At 40.4% G+C, this 19,569-nt stretch overlaps 1 protein-coding gene across 2 annotated transcripts in view; it reads left to right on the forward strand.

Moving 5' to 3' along the window:
* Positions 1 to 1,848: 1,848 nt before the first annotated feature.
* The window catches only part of mtfmt (mitochondrial methionyl-tRNA formyltransferase), a 39,308-nt gene continuing 21,587 nt past the window's right edge, over positions 1,849 to 19,569 (forward strand). Inside the window, exons 1-2 of one of the 2 annotated variants that reach the window (XM_060912024.1) lie at positions 1,849 to 2,379; positions 5,869 to 6,069. In XM_060912024.1, the coding sequence (XP_060768007.1) occupies positions 2,153 to 2,379; positions 5,869 to 6,069 (428 nt within the window). In that variant the 5' untranslated portion in view covers positions 1,849 to 2,152. The remainder of the gene's footprint in view (positions 2,380 to 5,868; positions 6,070 to 19,569) is intronic. The other variant, XM_060912023.1, reaches the window with a different exon arrangement.

Below are 19,569 nucleotides of genomic sequence, written 5' to 3' on the forward strand. Positions count from 1 at the left end.
GGATTTGAGTCACTTCAGCCTGCAGTGTGAACGTAGTGATAGAGTACACATTTAGCGATTCGTTTTCCGCGTTAGAGGGCTTAGAAGCTTGGATTTTTTTTAAGAATTTAGACATCTGAAGTGATGGAGCACTACTGTGAAAGTTTGGATAAGCAGGCACGGGAGCGTTATGCTGAGAAGGTACGTTTCATTGGGAATGTAGATCCATACACTGTTAGTGAGAAGGAATGGAAAGCTGACCCCAGCTTGTTGCTGCATTTAACATACATAGATCTTGTGAACTATCTAGTGTTTCACCCAAGTCCATTTGAACTAAAGGATTTCCAGAACTACAAGAGTATGGAAGCATACGATAGATTTGTGTCCGGTTGGGTCCATTACTCCAGGCCTAGATCTTAAATGCCATTTGATGCAACAATGCACTGCAGTAGACATAAGCTACCTAATGTGACAAATATATCCATTAATCAGTGCTGAAAGTACATAGAAAAGAATTTTATTTTAGTAACTATGAAATTCAAGACAATTTAACCTACCTGTCACAAAGTGATCAGAACAAATCCGGATACAGTCCAGTTGTCCTAAATTTGATCGGTTGATGGCAGCCAGCCACTGTCGTCTCCTGTGCTGCAATTCCCGGGTTAGTCACGACCAGTGTTGGGCACGTTACTTTCAAAAAGTAATTAGTTATAGTTACTAGTTACTTTTCTCAAAAAGTAACTGAGTTAGTAACGGAGTTACTTTGTCATAAAAGTAACTAATTACCAGGGAAAGTAATTATTCCGTTACATTTTGTTCCCCCTCAAAAAAAATCAAATTCAATTAGTGTAATCATAATAAAAGTGAATGTTAAATGTGTTTAATGACTGAAATGGACACTTAACAGAACCAATTAGTAATGTTATCTACACTATATTAATATTTTTGTGGGACAATGTGAGATAAGACATCTATCAAATGTAATATATTTTTGTAGTTATTAAAATTATGTTACTAATTACTGGCCACTGACGAGGACAAACGCTTTATTCCTCGACATAATGTGCATTGCACGTAAACACTCTTGCCTTTTATTTCAAGTAATGAAAAGTGCTGGCTGTATTTCCAGTGTGAAAGCGCAGTGCTGGGCTGACCGCTCGCCATCGCTGTGTCTTCCGATTGAAAGCGTGCGCAGTAGGCGTGGCCTACCTACGTATGTTGTCCAAATCTACTCTGATTGGCTTACTGTGCCGTTGTCTCGCGTCTCCCCGCCCCACAGCTAAAGCAGAGTAAAGAAAGGCTGAACGAGCAGCGTGCCAGATGAGAACAACTTTAATAAAGTAACGCATAGTATTTTATTGTAAGTAACGGGAACGGCGTTATAACGATGTAAAAAGTAATTAGTTAGATTACTCGTTACTAAAAAAAAGTAACGCCGTTAGTAACGCCGTTAATTTCTAACGCCGTTATTCCCATCACTGGTCACGACTTTAGGGAGTCTGTGGAAGCTTTTGCCACCCTTTTCCCCTCGGTTACTACAGCCAACAATGACGCACATATTCGGCATTGTCACCCCTTTTTGCTTCGCTGGACAACAACAATGCACAGCGACCTTTGACTTCCAATATGGCCGCCGCCGGGTGCGCGCTGACCTCGAAGCACTCTATAGCAACAACAAAAATTGTGAGGGGGGCGCTGTTGTTTATTTGCTCTCTGATGGGGGGCTGACTCTCCCACGCTTTGAAACCCCCTGATCTACAGTATTTGTAGTTGTTGTATTTCTTCTGTCTCTTATTTGGAATGATTTCCATTTGTGTGTTTAAGGAACTCGTGCAGTACCACAACAGTCCACTGGGGGCGCAGAAAACAGAAGTCCCCGGTTACATCGCCGGAAGTGGCGTTTAACAAAGATGGCGGCGCACACATGCTATCAAAGATGTGCCAAGTTAGTATGTTTATATGTTGTAACTTTTTGACTCCTGGCTTTATTTGGATACAGAATGGGGTTTGAAGTGAAAACGAAAATATTACACAATGAAAACGTTTAAATTGGTTTATTTATTAATGTTAAAAAACATCCCAGAGCCTCTAGCTATCCAGCGCTAAGAGGTCATCACCGGCTGCTGATAACATTCACACAACTGTGTGTAATTACTGTGGAAACTTGTAAAGGATGTGGAATCAGATTGGTGTGAAAATGATCCACGATGGTTTTTATTTTATACGCGGTTTTTGTCGGCGATGCGTTAAAGGGAAGTTTGAATCGTGTGTTGGTCAAAGTCAGAGGTATCACAGAAAAACTTCAGTCTTGTCCTGTGTGTCAAATCCACCGTGGAGAATCCTGTTCTTCGGGAGTGATGACTTCGCAGTGGAGTCTCTGAAACGGCTGCATGAATCTCGGTAAGAATGTCCAGGTCTTTTCATAAAGATTTGCTTCCTCTTTGCCTTGATCAGTCAAGTTTCAAGTTTGTTTGTATAGCACTTTTAACAATAAACATTGTCGCAAAGCAGCTTTACAGAATTTGAATGACTTTAAACATGAGCTAATTTTATCCCTAATCTATCCCCAATGAGCAAGCCTGTGGCGACGGTGGCAAGGAAAAACTCCCTCAGACGACATGAGGAAGAAACCTCGAGATGAACCAGACTCAAAAGGGAACCCATCCTCATTTGGGCAACAACAGACAGCATGACTATAACATTAACAGTTTAAACATGAAGTCAGTTTCGTTGATGTTATAACTCTTCATTGATGGAAACTTGCGTGCAAAACTGTTCATGACAACCGCAGTCCTAAATAGGGTGCATCAGTTGCCCTCACTTTCATAAGGGTTGTTTTACAATCAGGGTCCGCAAGCTAAAAATCACATTTAACACTTATTATCTTCAATATCAAAAGGCTTGACTAAATAAACTTGGTTGTTTATTGTAACCCTGTGATAGCTCTATTTACCATGCAAAAAAAAATTGGTGATAGTGTTATTTTTGGTGAATGTATGGCAATATATGTCATATTTAGCAAAATTACTCGTGTCATTTAGAAAAAGTGCTTTTTTGACCACAGGTAGATCCAAAAGGGATGCACTTACACTACGTTCACACTGCAAGGCTTAACCTCCTAAGGCCCAAGCTGTTTTTTTTACATGCATTTTTTATTTCTCTTTGCTATTTGGGCTTATTAGAACCTGATTAGAATAAAAACTAAGCATCATCTTTTGATAAGATGTACTTTTAGAGAAAAAGTATGTCCACATATGTGGATTCTTGTTCCGAATTTCTAAAAAGTGCTGTCCACGCATGTGACCGCTAAGCCCTAGGAGGTTAATGCTCAATTCCGATTTTTTTGTGAGGTCGTTCACATTAACAAATATATGCGACTTGTATGTGATCCTCAGTATGAACGAAAAGCGACCTAAAAGTGTTCCGCATGCGCATTGCAGGATACGACGACGTCACATGCAGTGAGCATGGCCAGTGTTTACGGAAGTAACCTAAAGTTTCCTGTGTATGACAGTAGCCAGCATGGAGTACCTGGCGATGATGCAGTTGTTGTTGCGACGGAGCCAGAACATGCACAATAGCCTGATGTTAAGGAGGAGGTTGAGAAGGAAGAGGGCAAGGGTTTTGGCTCAGGCGTTCTGCGGGGTAGTGACTGCAACCTCCGTTCAAAGGAACATCAAAGCCATGTTGTTGTAACTTTTTTTGAGAGACCCGCCGCCTACTTCAGCGCAGAATAGTGACGTTTGTGGCTTGTTGATGACGTGTAAGTCAGATGAATGCGACCTGGCAGTTCAGACTGAAGTCGCATATGAAAAGATCGGATAGGAATCGGAATTAGGACCACATATCCAAACGGCCTGGGTCGGATTTGAAAAAATCGGATCTGTGTCGTTCATATTGTCAATAAAAGATCGGATACAGGTCACATATGGGCGAAAAGATCGGATTTGAGTCACTTCAGCCTGCAGTGTGAACGTAGTGTTAAATCATTCTTTATACCATAAAACAAATATTTGGTTCCATATCATTGGAAACATAGTTAAGTTTTAATGTTTAATGCCAGTAAACTTTTCAGACTATTTTGATCAAATTAGTACGTAATTATGTCAAAAAAATGTCCTCTCCGAGACAGCTAATTTTTCAATATAAACTAACATGTATCTAAAATGATTATTTTCATCCTAAAATGTGGTCAAGATATTGGGACATAAATATTAGAGACAACTAACACAAAGCTTACAGCCTTGTATTTAAAAGTGTAGTGGATTCTGAATTGTCAAAACAAAAATGTCCTCTCTGAGAATCACTTCATTTGTTTCTCCCAGCCCTGCTTAAAGCTACACTTAATCTTGTTCTAATACAAACTATTACACATGCCTATCTGTTCTTTAACTTGTCCTTCACTTAAAAACTGGTACAAGAACAAGTTTAAATCAATTTGAATTTTGGACCCCTGTGACACAAACTTTGTACCCTGATTGTAAAACAACCCGTAAAATCTGATGCGTTTTTGTTTGGGTGTTCCTTTTCACCAATAAAGACATCCTGTAAAATGTTTTGACCATATTCAAAAATCTAATGGTGGCGCCATGAGGTTCATTTTTTGCCAAAAAACGCTTTGTTTTCGCGTAAGGTTTGAATCACAATGTTGGACTCCATTTATTGATTTCTTGTGAGCCAGAGATCATGTTAAGAACCTTTGCAAGGGATTGAGAAGCTTTAATGTGATTCATAATACTTTTGTATTGTTTAAAAGTAGTTGAACAATGATTCAATGAACAGCTAGACATTGAGAATTTGCTTCTTAACATTTCACTTGTATCTTCAGTTGTCTTGAAAACAGGTAATCCAGCATCATTATAACTTTAATAGGGGCTAGCATATGCATAGGCGGCAAGCTTAAAACCAGGGTTATAACATTGATAGATAATGCTAGTGACACCCTAAAATAAACCTCCAAATATTTTTAGACATACTGTCTACAGTATCTAAGATATTTGGTATACTCTATAAGGTGCCATAATGTTTCATGAAAAGTGATCGAAATTTTGTCATAAAATAGCAGCTTTTTCCATAACTTTGAGCTCCTGGTGCCACCATTAAACTTTTGAATTTTGTCAAAATATTTCACCCGGTGTGTTTTCTTACCAAAAGGAACATAAAAACAAAAATGCATCATGATCGGAGGAACTTTTCATTTTTAGGGGGCAACTGATGCACCCTAGTCCTAAAGTTAGCAAGTCAACGGTAGTCCTCAGCCATAAAAGCGTGACTGTAAGAGTCCAGAGCGTCTTCCAAGTGTGACTTTCAACTGTCCATGTGGGGCCGTCCTCTACAGAAGCGATGTGATGAGACTCCAACCAGACACAGGGCATCAGGATGGATCAGGCAGGTCCGACCAGCAGAAGAGGTCAGGATCTCGATCTCAGGATTGACATGTAACTCAGAGGGACAGATTTTGTGAAGAGAGAAAACACAGGTTGTTGGGTATGCCCGATGTCACCTGAATAAGTAGGAACAGTATACATATTGCACTGAGTACAAGCAGGGACTCCGGCAAAACTAACTATGACAGCATAACTAAAAGGAGAGAGCCAGAAGGTAACACTGGCATGACGGAGCCACGGGACATAAAGCAGCAGCCGCTACACCGTCAACAACCTCGAGTGAGTGAGCGAGCGAGTGGGGGACTGACCACATCCATACATCCCAGTTTACCAGAACACTATGTCTGAGGACCCTCCAGATCTACTCCTTTACCTCATAACACAAGGCTTGACTAAACAGATATGTTTTCAGCCTAGACTTAAACGCTGAGACTGTGTCTGGTTCCCGTTTCAAAACACCTTGATGCGTTTGCATTGTTGAAATGTGTGTCTGATGTTTCAGAGGAGACAGAGCTGATTCTGTGGTGGACTCACTTGAGGTTGTCACTTTGTCCAATAATGTTCCTGTACGGAAGTTCGCAGAGCAGCACGAGCTCCGGGTTCATGAGTGGCCCAAGGTGGAGTCCAGAGGGCGGTTTGATGTCGGAGTGGTGGTGTCATTCGGCTGCCTGCTTCAGGAGAGCCTCATCAACACGTTTCCATAGTAAGGCTTGCACCATAGTTTTGAGTTGGGTTGAAAACATCTGCCATTCATGCATTTAAACCAATCGCCATTCGGTCATCCATCCATCTGTAGCCGCTTATCCTGTTCTACAGGGTCGCAGGCAAGCTGGAGCCTATCCCAGCTGACTATGGGTGAGAGGCGGGGTACACCCTGGACAAGTCACCAGGTCATCGCAGGGCTGACGCACACAGACAAACAACCATTCACACTCACATTCACACCTACGGTCAATTTAGAATCACCAGTTAACCTAACCTGCATGTCTTTGGACTGTGGGGGAAACCGGAGGAAACCCACGCAGACATGGGGAGAACATGCAAACTCCACACAGAAAGGCCCTCGTCAGCCACGGGGCTCGAACCCGGACCCTCTTGCTGTGAGGCGACAGCGTTAACCACTACACCACCGTGCTGCCTCTCCATCATTCATTTAACTTTTAATCACATTAATTACCTTTCGTCTTACGACTACTTTTTTTGGCTGCTCCTGTATGTTCGGTGTTGCCACAGTGGATCTCATCTCATCTCATTATCTCTAGCCGCTTTATCCTTCTACAGGGTCACAGGCAAGCTGGAGCCTATCCCAGCTGACTACGGGCGAAAGGCGGGGTACACCCTGGACAAGTCGCCAGGTCATCACAGGGCTGACACATAGACACAGACAACCATTCACACTCACATTCACACCTACGGTCAATTTAGAGTCACCAGTTAACCTAACCTGCATGTCTTTGGACTGTGGGGGAAACCGGAGCACCCGGAGGAAACCCACGCGGACACGGGGAGAACATGCAAACTCCACACAGAAAGGCCCTCGCCGGCCCCGGGGCTCGAACCCAGGACCTTCTTGCTGTGAGGCGACAGCGCTAACCACTACACCACCGTGCCGCCCACAGTGGATCTGTTCCGCATATTTGATTTGGCGTAAGTTTTTTTTCACCAGATGCCCTTCCTGACGAAACCCTCCCCGGTCTATCCAGGCTTGGGACCGGAACCAAACATGCACTGGTTTGTACGACCCCAGTGGTTGGCAGGCTTTTAGATAGAGGGGCGTCTGGGCGTCTTTTCGACGCCCTGTACTGAAAAAAACAAGAAATTGGACGCCCTACTTTTTAGTACGACGCCCTAAAGACGCCCTAATATTTCCGCCCGTGTTATGTCCGGTAACTTAGCTGAATATGTTAAAAAATCGCCGAGTCTGAGCTTTCCGAGGATCTACAAGCTTTGTTGACACCGCCATTTTGGAAATTTCAGAAGTCTCGCTTTGACAGCTGTCTTTCCCGAAGACGCCCAGGGTTACCATAGCAACAGCACGAGCCCAGAGTACAAAATATAGGCACCCGCCGCAGAGCTACAGAAACACGCGTTTCTATGGCTGCACTAATTTCAAAGTTGTGAGAGCCCTTGTTATAAATAAATGGGTTATTAAATAAATTTGGTGTACAAAGCACTTGTAATATGCGTTCCCAGAGCAGAGGGGGAAAAGATGTATGCCTAGGAGACACTGGCATAAATATCCAGACAATATAGCCGTAGACTATATTGCCGCAGCTAAATGTGGAATGTAGTCTATAGAAAACCGGCCTTACCTGACATGTTATTTATCCCGAATAAATCCTTTTAACAGTAAATAACACATTTTCATGCAGATTTTCCCAACATTACAGGCTACGTAGTGGAGAGTGTGGTAGTCGAGCCGGCGGGTAGTATTTCTAGTAGGCTAAACAATAATCAAATACGACACGTTCTAAAGGATGCTGGGATTCCAAAGAACGCACGTGAAAAGGACGAACACATGGGATATTTGGTAAGGAAGATAGAAGATAGATTTTTCTGAGTTTTTTGGGCATGACAGGAAGAAAATGAAGAAAAGAGGAAGGCAAACAACGATTTCCAACTTCTTTCAGAAGAGAACTCATGTAAGTTTTTTTTTTTTTCTTCTGTAACTGTTGATAGGCTTGGAATGTCAAAAAACTATCACAATCCCATAACTAGACAGCCAGGTTTCTTGCATGAATAAATAGGGATGACCGGGGTTGGTTGTCACAAGTTATGGTTGTCACATTCGTCATATCTCAGCCACCATAGGGCGCTGCTCAATTCCACCAAGATAGAAATGTTTAGAATTAGTACTGGGGTCATTCTACCTGAAAAGTTATTGTGTGTTGCATGCATTTCAAAGGTGAGAACAATTTGAAGGTTTTTCATACCTAAATGTAAATTTTTAGTACCTTGGTTTTTACCTTCTAGCTTTGTAATTAATGGGTTTCTATTGAAAAAACGAATACCATTATAATGTTTGAAGACTTAGCCATATTTCCTGTGTGTTTTTTTCTTTGTTATACTAAATCTTTGGACGCTAGCGGCTTTGAAAGCAAAACTGGTCAGCCGGGGTTGGTTGTCACACTGTGTTCGGGGTTGGTTGTCACATGTAATGCAATTGCAATAGGTGCACTACTGACTGAGACAAACACAGCTACAACAAGCTTTATTTATGTAGTATTCTGCGATCAGAAAGCTTTATAGCTAATTTGTCATGCTTAATATGCAATCGGCTCATCAGGCTCAGCTATGCCCGAATTCCCATGCCGGAATTCGACTTCGCTGCCGCCAGAAAGTTGTACCTCAAGGCCCCCAGGCGGTTGTAAACATATTGTTGCCAGTGGACTGTTGCAGTGAAACCATTTTGTTTACATTAAGACATTAAAGAAAGTTGTTTTACCTAAAATGAATCTGGCTTGAATTTTTCCATGCACACATGCCTCCCCCCAGTCCAGCCTTACTATTGATACAAGAATGTTGTAACAAAGGCAAAAACACTTGGCTGTATTGCTCAAAATTTGCTGTCAAAATGAAGGAAATAGCATTTGAGAGCATTAGAAATTTCAAAATTTTCCGGGGGAGTACCCCCGGAACCCCCTAAAACACTCGTGCCAGCGGCGCTCAACGCGCCGCTACACCTCGCCACATACAGTGACACCTGCAAAAAAGTTAGACTCCCTAAAAAAAAATCCTGCCTAAAAGCCTGGTGGTTGGGTATTTTACCTAACCACATGTCTTTTGAACTCTGGAGGAAACCCACTGTCGGTGAGGTTTGAACCTGGAACCTTCTTGTTGTGAGGCGATAGTGCTAACCACTGCACCACCCCCTGCCTTTAGTCATACTAATCATGGCAATGGGTGATCAGATTAAACTTTTGGTAGCAAGTATGTTGGTATTCTTTACTAAGCTCTTAAACAAAGTTAGTGTTCTGGCATTGATAACGTCAGGTGGAAGACAGTTCCACTCTGGTATACAGTGAACAAAAAAAAAAGAGTACTTGTACGAGTCAAAGGTAGCAAATAGAAGCTTGTACGTCTTGTAATGTGTCTTTCTGGTACAGGAGCTATTCATAGACGTCATTAGGAAAAGGTAAATCGACTAAGTTATACTGGATCTTATAAAAGACAGGAAGGTCTGTCAGTGTCCTTCGCTCTTGAAGTGATGGCCAGTGAAGCTTGTTTAGTAAAGAAGACGCACTTGGAGATCTCTGATGGTCGTTGAAGACAAATCTGTCTGCACGCCTTTGAACTGATTCTACGGCTGTAATTCCCTTTGCGGTATAAAGGCTCCAAGCTGTACCGGCATACTCGGTGATGGGCTTGATATGCATGTTCTTTAACTTTACACGAAGCAGAGCGGATATTCATGGTTTTAAAAGAAATATTCCTTCTGTCAAATGGGTCACTCCGCAGCCAAATTTCAAAACTTGCCATCCACGGGTATAACAGCATCACTCAACTACATTCTCATAAAAACTAAAATAACTTTTTTATATCGTTTAACCTTAACTTTTGAATGACGTGCTCAGGGTATCCGTGAAAATCTTCACGTCAGTGTTCTGCATCCTTGTGTTTGACTGGATTGAAAATAGACTTCAATCCAGTTCTCTTGAGTTATTCCAGTAAATATTCAAGACTTGTCATGTTTTCCTGGTTCTTTAATGTTTTACTGATAAATTCATTGTTCTATGCAGGACATGTGATGCCTCGTAACTCATGTTTGAGTGGAGATGTTCTCCTTTGAGCCATATGCTGTTAGGTCTGATGATGATGTGAGCACAAGGGTGGGAGTGTTGTTCTACTTGGTCTGGATTTTCAGCCTCTTTGTCACAGTTTGGCTGGAGTTTTCATGGCGTGACCCAAATAATGTTTTATCTCCTGTAAAGCACAATTACACCAGTATTTACACCTGTTTTCATTTCCCTGCACTGAAGAGAAAAAAAAAAACCAAACAAACACTCAGAATTCACTTCTAAAAGAAGAGTTGAGTAAGAACAGTACTGCTACAGTAAAACTAAAATGTTCATTGTTAATAGGAGTACAGAGAGAGAGAGAGAGAACAGATTATTGTTCAAATTATTAAGTCTTTAGGGCAAGACGCACGTGAGAAAATGTCTTCTCAAACATGCTCCATGTTCCACTGGAGGAAAGGAATAAGAATTTTTTTCCTCTGTATACTTAAACCTTCCCTCTCATTTTGTGTTCCAAGCAAAAAGTACCACAAATCCTTTGAAAAGATGAATTATATGCAGTGGTGCTTGAAAGTTTGTGAACCCTTTAGAATTTTCTATATTTCTGCATAAATATGACCTAAAACATCACGTTTTCACACAAGTCCTAAAAGTAGATAAAGAGAAACCAGTTAAACAAATGAGACAAAAAAAAATTATACTTGGTCATTTATTTATTGAGGAAAATGATCCAATATTACATATCTGTGAGAGGCAAAAGTACAACCTTGATTCCAAAAAAGTTGGGACAAAGTACAAATTGTAAATAAAAACGGAATGAAGTTTCAAAATTCCATATTTTATTCAGAATAGAACATAGATGACATATCAAATGTTTAAAATGACAATGTATCATTTAAAGAGAAAAATTATGTGATTTTTAAATTTCATGACAACACCACATCTCAAAAAAGTTGGGACAAGGCCATGTTTACCACTGTGAGACATCCCCTTTTCTCTTTACAACAGTCTGTAAACGTCTGGGGACTGAGGAGACAAGTTGCTCAAGTTTAGGGAGAGGAATGTTAACCCATTCTTGTCTAATGTAGGATTCTAGTTGCTCAACTGTCTTAGGTCTTTTTTGTCGTATCTTCCATTTCATGACGCACCAAATGTTTTCTATGGGTGAAAGATCTGGACTGCAGGCTGGCCAGTTCAGTACCCGGACCCTTCTTCTACGCAGCCATGATGCTGTGATTGATGCAGTATGTGGTGTGGCATTGTCATGTTGGAAAATGCAAGGTCTTCCCTGAAAGAGACGTCGTCTGGATGGGAGCATATGTTGCTCTAGAACCTGGATATACCTTTCAGCATTGATGGTGTCTTTCCAGATGTGTAAGCTGCCCATGCCACACGCACTAATGGAACCCCATGCCATCAGAGATGCAGGCTTCTGAACTGAGCGCTGATAACAACTCGGGTCGTCCTTCTCCTCTTTAGTCCGAATGACACGGCGTTCCTGATTTCCATAAAGAACTTCAAATTTTGATTCGTCTGACCACAGAACAGTTTTCCACTTTGCCACAGTCCATTTTAAATGAGCCTTGGCCCAGAGAAGACGTCTGCGCTTCTGGATCGTGTTTAGATACGGCTTCTTCTTTGAACTATAGAGTTTTAGCTGGCAACGGCGGATGGCACGGTGAATTTGTGTTCACAGATAATGTTCTCTGGAAATATTCCTGAGCCCATTTTGTGATTTCCAATACAGAAGCATGCCTGTATGTGATGCAGTGCCGTCTAAGGGCCCGAAGATCACGGGCACCCAGTATGGTTTTCCGGCCTTGACCCTTACGCACGGAGATTCTTCCAGATTCTCTGTGCGTAAAGATTCTGACTCGGACTGTCAGCACTGGCGCCCCCCAAGGGTGTGTGCTCTCCCCACTGCTCTTCTCCCTTTATACCAACGACTGCACCTCAAAAGACCCGTCTGTTAAACTCCTGAAATTTGCAGACGATACAATGGTCATCGGCCTCATCCGGGACGGTGACGAGTGTGCATACAGACGGAAGGTTGAACGGCTGGTCTGGTGGTGCGGTCAGAACAATCTGGAGCTGAACACGCTCAAAACTGTGGAGATGACAGTGGACTTTAGGAGGAACCTCCCCACTCTGCTACCCATCACCATCACCGACAACATTGTGACTGCCGTTGAAAGCTTCAGGTTTCTGGGTTCCACAATCTCTCAGGACTTGAAGTGGGAGACATACACAGTCACTATCATTAAAAAGGCCCAGCAGAGGTTGTACTTTCTGCGCCAGCTCAGGAAGCTCAACCTGCCTAAGGAGCTGCTGACACAATTCTACTCTGCCATCATTCAGTCTGTTCTTCGCTCTTCCATCATTGTTTGGTTTGGATCGGTCACCAAACAGGAGAAGAACAGACTGCAACGGACAATAAGGTCTGCAGAGAAAATTATTGGTGTCAACCTGCCCTCCATCCAAGACTTATACTTGTCCAGAGTCAGGAAACGAGCAGGTAACATCTCTGCGGACCCATCACACCCTGGTCACAATCTGTTTAATCTTCTCCCCTCAGGGAGGCGATATAGATCACTGTATGCTAAAACAACCAGACACAAGAATAGTTTCTTCCCTCAGGCTGTCTCTGTGATGAACAGCTAAAATCCTCATTCATATATCAGTAATATCACTTGCAAAATATCTGCACACTTATACTGTCATTCTGTGCTCACTGTGACGTGTGTGTGTCATATATATATATATATATATATATATATATATATATATATATATATATATATATATATATATATATATATTATTTTTTTTTTTACTTATTTAAATTTACTATTCATCTTTGCACTATGCACCATATTGCACCAAAAGGGAAATCCTTTCTGTGATGAACAGCTAAAATCCAGATTCATATCAGTAATATCACTTGTAAAATATCTGCACACTCATACCGTCATTCTGTGCACACTGTATACTTTATATTTATTTAACTATTCCATACTTGACTTACCTGGATTACTTTGCACTATGCACCTATTTTTGTTGTTGTTTGCTTGTTTGTTTGTTTTGTGTTTACGCTTTTTTATCTGTTTTTGTACTATGAGAGCTAAGTGAACCGGAGTCAAATTCCTCGTGTGTGTCCACACACCTGGCAATAAAAGTGTTTCTATTCTATTCTATCTTTTAAAGATGATATGCACTGTAGATGATGATATGTTCAAACTCTTTGCAATTTTACACTGTCGAACTCCTTTCTGATATTGCTCCACTATTTGTCGGCGCAGAATTAGGGGGATTGGTGATCCTCTTCCCATCTTTACTTCTGAGAGCTGCTGCCACTCCAAGATGCTCTTTTTATACCCAGTCATGTTAATGACCTATTGCCAATTGACCTAATGAGTTGCAATTTGGTCCTCCAGCTGTTCCTTTTTTGTACCTTTAACTTTTCCAGCCTCTTATTGCCCCTGTCCCAACTTTTTTGAGATGTGTTGCTGTCATGAAATTTCAAATGAGCCAATATTTGGCATGAAATTTCAAAATGTCTCACTTTCGACATTTGATATGTTGTCTATGCTCTATTGTGAATACAATATCAGTTTTTGAGATTTGTAAATTATTGCATTCCATTTTTATTTACAATTTGTACTTTGTCCCAACTTTTTTGGAATCGGGGTTGTACGGTATGTGAACCTTTGCTTTCAGTATCTGGTGTGACCCCCTTGTGCAGCAATAACTGCAACGAAACGTTTCCGGTAACTGTTGATCAGTCCTGCACACCGGCTTAGAGGAATTTTAGCCCATTCCTCCGTACAGAACAGCTTCAACTCTGGGATGTTGGTGGGTTTCCTCACATGAACTGCTCGCTTCAGGTCCTTCCACAACATTTCGATTGGATTAAGGTCAGGACTTTGACTTGGCCATTCCAAAACATTAACTTTATTCTTCTTTAACCATTCTTTGGTAGAACGACTTGTGTGCTTAGGGTCGTTGTCTTGCTGCATGACCCACCTTTTCTTGAGATTCAGTTCATGGACAGATGTCCTGACATTTTCCTTTAGAATTCGCTGGTATAAATCAGAATTCATTGTTCCATCAATGATGGCAAGCCGTCCTGGCCCAGATGCAGCAAAACAGGCCCAAACCATGATACTACCACCACCATGTTTCACAGATGGGATAAGGTTCTTACGCTGGAATGCAGTGTTTTCCTTTCTCCAAACATAACGCTTCTCATTTAAACCAAAAAGTTCTATTTTGGTCTCATCTGTCCACAAAACATTTTTCCAATAGCCTTCTGGCTTGTCCACGTGATCTTTAGCAAACTGCAGACGAGCAGCAGTGTTCTTTTTGGAGAGCAGTGGCTTTCTCCTTGCAACCCTGCCATGCACACTGTTGTTCAGTGTTCTCCTGATGGTGGACTCATGAACATTAACATTAGCCAATGTGAGAGAGGCCTTCAGTTGCTTAGAAGTTCCCCTGGGGTCCTTTGTGACCTCGTCGACTATTACACGCCTTGCTCTTGGAGTGATCTTTGTTGGTCGACCACTCCTGGGTAGGGTAACAATGGTCTTGAATTTCCTCCATTTGTACACAGTCTGTCTGACTGTGGATTGGTGGAGTCCAAACTCTTTAGAGATGGTTTTGTAACCTTTTCCAGCCTGATGAGCATCAACAACACTTTTTCTGAGGTCCTCAGAAATCTCCTTTGTTCGTGCCATGATACGCTTCCACAAACATGTGTTGTGAAGATCAGACTTTGATAGATCCCTGTTCTTTAAATAAAACAGGGTGCCCACTCACACCTGATTTCAGTCGGTGGGATGACAAACACCTGACTCTAATTTCACCTTCCAATTAACTGCTAATCCTAGAGGTTCACATACTTTTGCCACTCACAGATATGTAATATTGGATCATTCTCCTCAATAGATAAATGACCAAGTATAATATTTTTGTCTCATTTGTTTAATTGGGTTCTCCTTATCTACTTTTAGGACTTGTGTGAAAATCTGATGTTTTCGGTCGTATTTTATGCAGAAATATAGAACATTCTAAAGGGTTCACAAACTTTCAAGCACCACTGTACAGTAGATTAAGAGATCCATTCAGTAGTGCTGCATCGATCTCATATTATTTTCAATATGATATCAGTATCAGAGCTCTGGCTTTACCCGATATCAGACACTGCCATTCTCTCAGTAAGTGAGCCAACATGGTGAGCTGCTGTTGCTGAATGATGTGGAATGTCGGGAGCTTTCTGGTGGCCTGCTTTAAGACTTGGTGTGTCTTGCGTTCACATGCAAGAGCTGTGCCATGTCACTCAAAATCAGATGCAGTAAACATGTCAAACTATGGCAAGCCCTTTTAACATTTAATAGCTAAGTTTGACTATCCGGAATTCCCGTTAAAGATATCAACAACGTCATTTTGACTAGTCGTAATTTCATTGTGACTAGTACGAATTTTAACTGAAGATATCTATAACGTCATTCTGTTTAGTCAAAACAGATATCTGTAATTTGGTTTTGACTAGTCACAGCTGAATTACAGATATCAGCAGTGATGTCACTCAAAACGATACTCAACTCATCACACATCCTAAATAACAATTGCAGATACCTGTAATTCCATTTTGACTATTCCGAATAATAATTGCAGGTATCTCAAACGTCATTGACTTGTTGTGCATGACGATGCTCATGCGAGGCTTCCCATTGGATATTGGCCCAGCAAAGCATTTGTTTTGAACCAAACTTGAAGACTTGGCAGAGGCCATGGTGGTCGCAGTCGTGGATAAGATAGTTAGAAAATGCCATGAAATAGAAAGAGCTTATCACATGCACGGGCTGCAGCATTAAAAACCCTGTCAAACACCCAAGATTCTATCTGCTCTGATATTTTCCTGCCTCCCGCTTGCCGTTGCGTTGATTCTGACATAACTACAGATATCTGTGGCGTCATTTTGCGGAGTCAGAACTCCTAATTCAAGATATCTCTAATTTTATTTTGACGAGGCAGAATACGTGCTAAAGATATCTGCAATTTCAGATATCTCTAATCTAAATTGATTTCAAGATATCAGTAACTTGATAGTCGATATCTATAGTTACATTATGGCGGTCTATAATTCCAGTTTGAGATATGTATAACGTTATTCTGGGTAGTCCTAATTCAAATTCAAGATATCGACAACTTCGTTCTGACTATCTGAAAGTTAATTTAAGATATCTAAAAAGGACAATGTAGATATCTTCAATTGAAGGGAATTAAAGATATCTTGAACTTGAGTTAGGACTAGTCAGAATTAAAGTGTAGATATGTGAAACTGGAATTGGAGATATTCGCAATTCAGTTCCAGATATCCGCAATAAGAATTGCAGATACAGTATGTGCAATTGAATTGTAGATGTCTATAATGAGAAACCCCAAACAAATGAATGGCAAAATTAGTTTGAATCTTGCTGGTCAAAACTGAATTACAGATATCTTGAATTCGAGCTTTGACTTGGCAAAATGATGTTGCAGATATCAGTAAGGAATATCCAGTCTAGCTATTAAATGTTTAAACGGCTAGCCATAGTCAAACCACTGGCTACTAATAGGGAGGGGGAGGGTATGTGCTTCCTCGATACTCATGTAGGCATTTTAATATTAATAATAGGTGTGTAACGATATATGATGCAATGATAAATTGCAATACAAATTTCACAGTTTGAATCAGTGAAATAATAATAAAAAAAAGAACCGCGATTATTATTATTATTATTATTATTATTATTATTGTTAGGCTGCATAATCTCAGAAAAAATATCCGGCTGGGTGAGTGCCGTTTGTGTGGTTGGAATTTTTTTTTTAACGCCGGTTTTTCGACATTTTTTTTCGGGTTCGTAAATCTAAAATCGAACTTGACATTTACGCATTCCCAGGGCTTTCCACTAAGGCTCATACTAGCCAGCCATGACAAATAAGTAGCCAGCCGGGGGTAGAGTAAACACAAAAACTCCTGTGCACGCAGTTCCCAGGATTAAATGCATTTTCCACAGACCATTTATTTATTCACTTTACTCAAATGCAAAGTAAAATGGCAGTAAATCTTCTTTCTTTTCTTGCGTATTGCATCATGAGGCGTTCCTGGCTTGTAAATCTCTTATTTTCGGTGCATGACACATTCACGCAGCTGAGCATGCTATGAATTTACAACGACAACGGTCTGCAGTGGTGGCTACACAATTAAACACTCAGCGAACATTTCTCCATGTGTATGAAAATACACTCCAACCACTCAGTTTGGGTTCATTTACAACCAACGGTGTCTTTTGATGCCAGCACGTAATTGAACGAGAGAAGACTGGTTTACCAGAGACAAAATAAGCGTGATCTCTGCTTCTGTTCCCTCCGACACACTACTGCCTCCGCCGAGTGCGCGTGCACGCTGAACTGAATCAGCTCTGCACATGCGCTGTGCGGCACAAAAAAATGGCAGCCACCATGAAGGGAGATCCGGAGTTTTAAATTTTGCTTAAGTGTGAAATCGTAAAATGGTATTCTAGCGAACAACAAAATAGTAAAGATTCAGAAAAACAAATCATTCAGTGATCATTTTAATAGTGTAATTTCATCCGAACTAGGCCTAACGGTCGATTTAGAACTACAAAAAGTCCGTGTGCCGGACATTTTAAGTACCTTTTGTAAAAGTTTTGCAAATGTTGCAGTCAGCATTTAAAATGCTAACTTAAAGTTTTTGTGCAAGTTTCAGTTGATTAAACTGTCATTTTATTAAATGTCTGCTTTTGTAATAAAGTACTGAAAGAAAAAGCAAACACAGCATTGCGATTTCTTATCCATCCATATATAAAAAAAAAAAAAATCCCTCCCTCCCGACTGAAAATTTTTTTGCTCACCCGGTGGACAGGAAACGGATTTTTTTTTTAAGGATGGCCTAGGCGGAAGTAACACAGCTCGATTTTTTTTTTTTTTTCTCTTTCCTCCTTCAGAACTTTATTTAGAACATATAGTACAAACAAACAAGGCACTTCAAAGTCACATACAATTCCTTCTTTTGGTTGAGCAAAATAAAATAAAGTAAAATAAACAAACAAACTATAAAGGGCTTTGTCATATTAACTTAAAGGTATCAGGTAATGAAAACAATTTAAGGGCTTTTTTTTTTTTTATCATTAATCAGCTTTAACAACTTACTTAAGACCTTAAGCTCATTCCGCCACCTAATCAGACAGGGTTTTGTTTTAAAATACCTGCATTTATGTATAAAGAATTTTCCATCATCAATAAATGCACCACATTTGACCATGTTTGCAGTCAGAGGTGACAAATCAAAGTTTCTGGACTTTGCATATCGTTCCAAAAAGGTTGTACTAAGTCGCAATTAAAAAAATACATGTTCCAGATCCTCAATTTCTTTCTCACAAAATACACAATTGTTTACCTCAGAATTAAATCTTAATCTTAGGAATTCGTTTGTCGGATATATTTCATTTAAGATTTTAAAATTTACTTCTTTAACTTTCGGGGGAAGAGGAAATGACAAATAAGTAACACAGTTCTAATGCTGAAAGTACACGCACACCTTATTAAGAAAAGGCCTTTTTTTTCATTTTTAATAAAAGGAATATTTTAGATAACAGGCTATTATATTTTACTTCAACCTTTACAAATGCAAGTAAACAATTATGGTTGGTTAAGAAAGTGAAAAGTTTTTTTTTTTTAAATTTTACAAAAGAAATATTTAAATTCATAATAAATGTAAATAAAGGAAAATGTTGCATTTTTTTTGTTATAAAATATTTCTCATTAAGTTTTTCAAAAATATCAGGGAAAATTGAATTGTATAGTTTAATATCATTATGTATATCGTATATCGATCCCTGAACTGAATCAAAAGGTGAGTTAGCTGAACCATTACATGCCTGACTAATGGCGATCTTCATAATTAAATCAAATTGATGGAATATTTTTGGAATAGCAACAAAGACTGAGGAACTGGTTGTCAAAACCACCTTTATGTAAAGAAAAAGAAAATAGCCTTTATTTCTTACCTGCTAACAGTTAAAAAATATATATAAAATAGTATTTTTGATAGGTACACACACCCAGAATAACCAGTAGGCTAAACTATGCTGGGTGCCATTTACTTAAAATGGCAGCATGGTGGTGTTGTGGTTAACACTATCTCCTCAGAGTAAGAAGGTTCTGGGTTCGAGCCCAGCGGCCGACAGGGGCCTTTCTGTATGGAGTTTGGATGTTCTCCCCGTGTCTGCTTGGGTTTTCTCTACAGTCCAAAGACATGCAGTTTAGGTTAATATGGGGTGGCCTTGGGCTGAAGTGCCCTTGAGCCAAGCACCGAACCCCCAACTACTCCCTGGGCGCTGTAGCGTAGCTTCCCACTGCTCTGGGTCTGTGTGTGTGTGTGTGTGTTCAGTGTTTCAGATGGG

Source organism: Neoarius graeffei, chromosome 27, assembly GCF_027579695.1.
Source record: "Neoarius graeffei isolate fNeoGra1 chromosome 27, fNeoGra1.pri, whole genome shotgun sequence".
NCBI classification, from domain to species: Eukaryota; Metazoa; Chordata; class Actinopteri; order Siluriformes; family Ariidae; genus Neoarius; species Neoarius graeffei.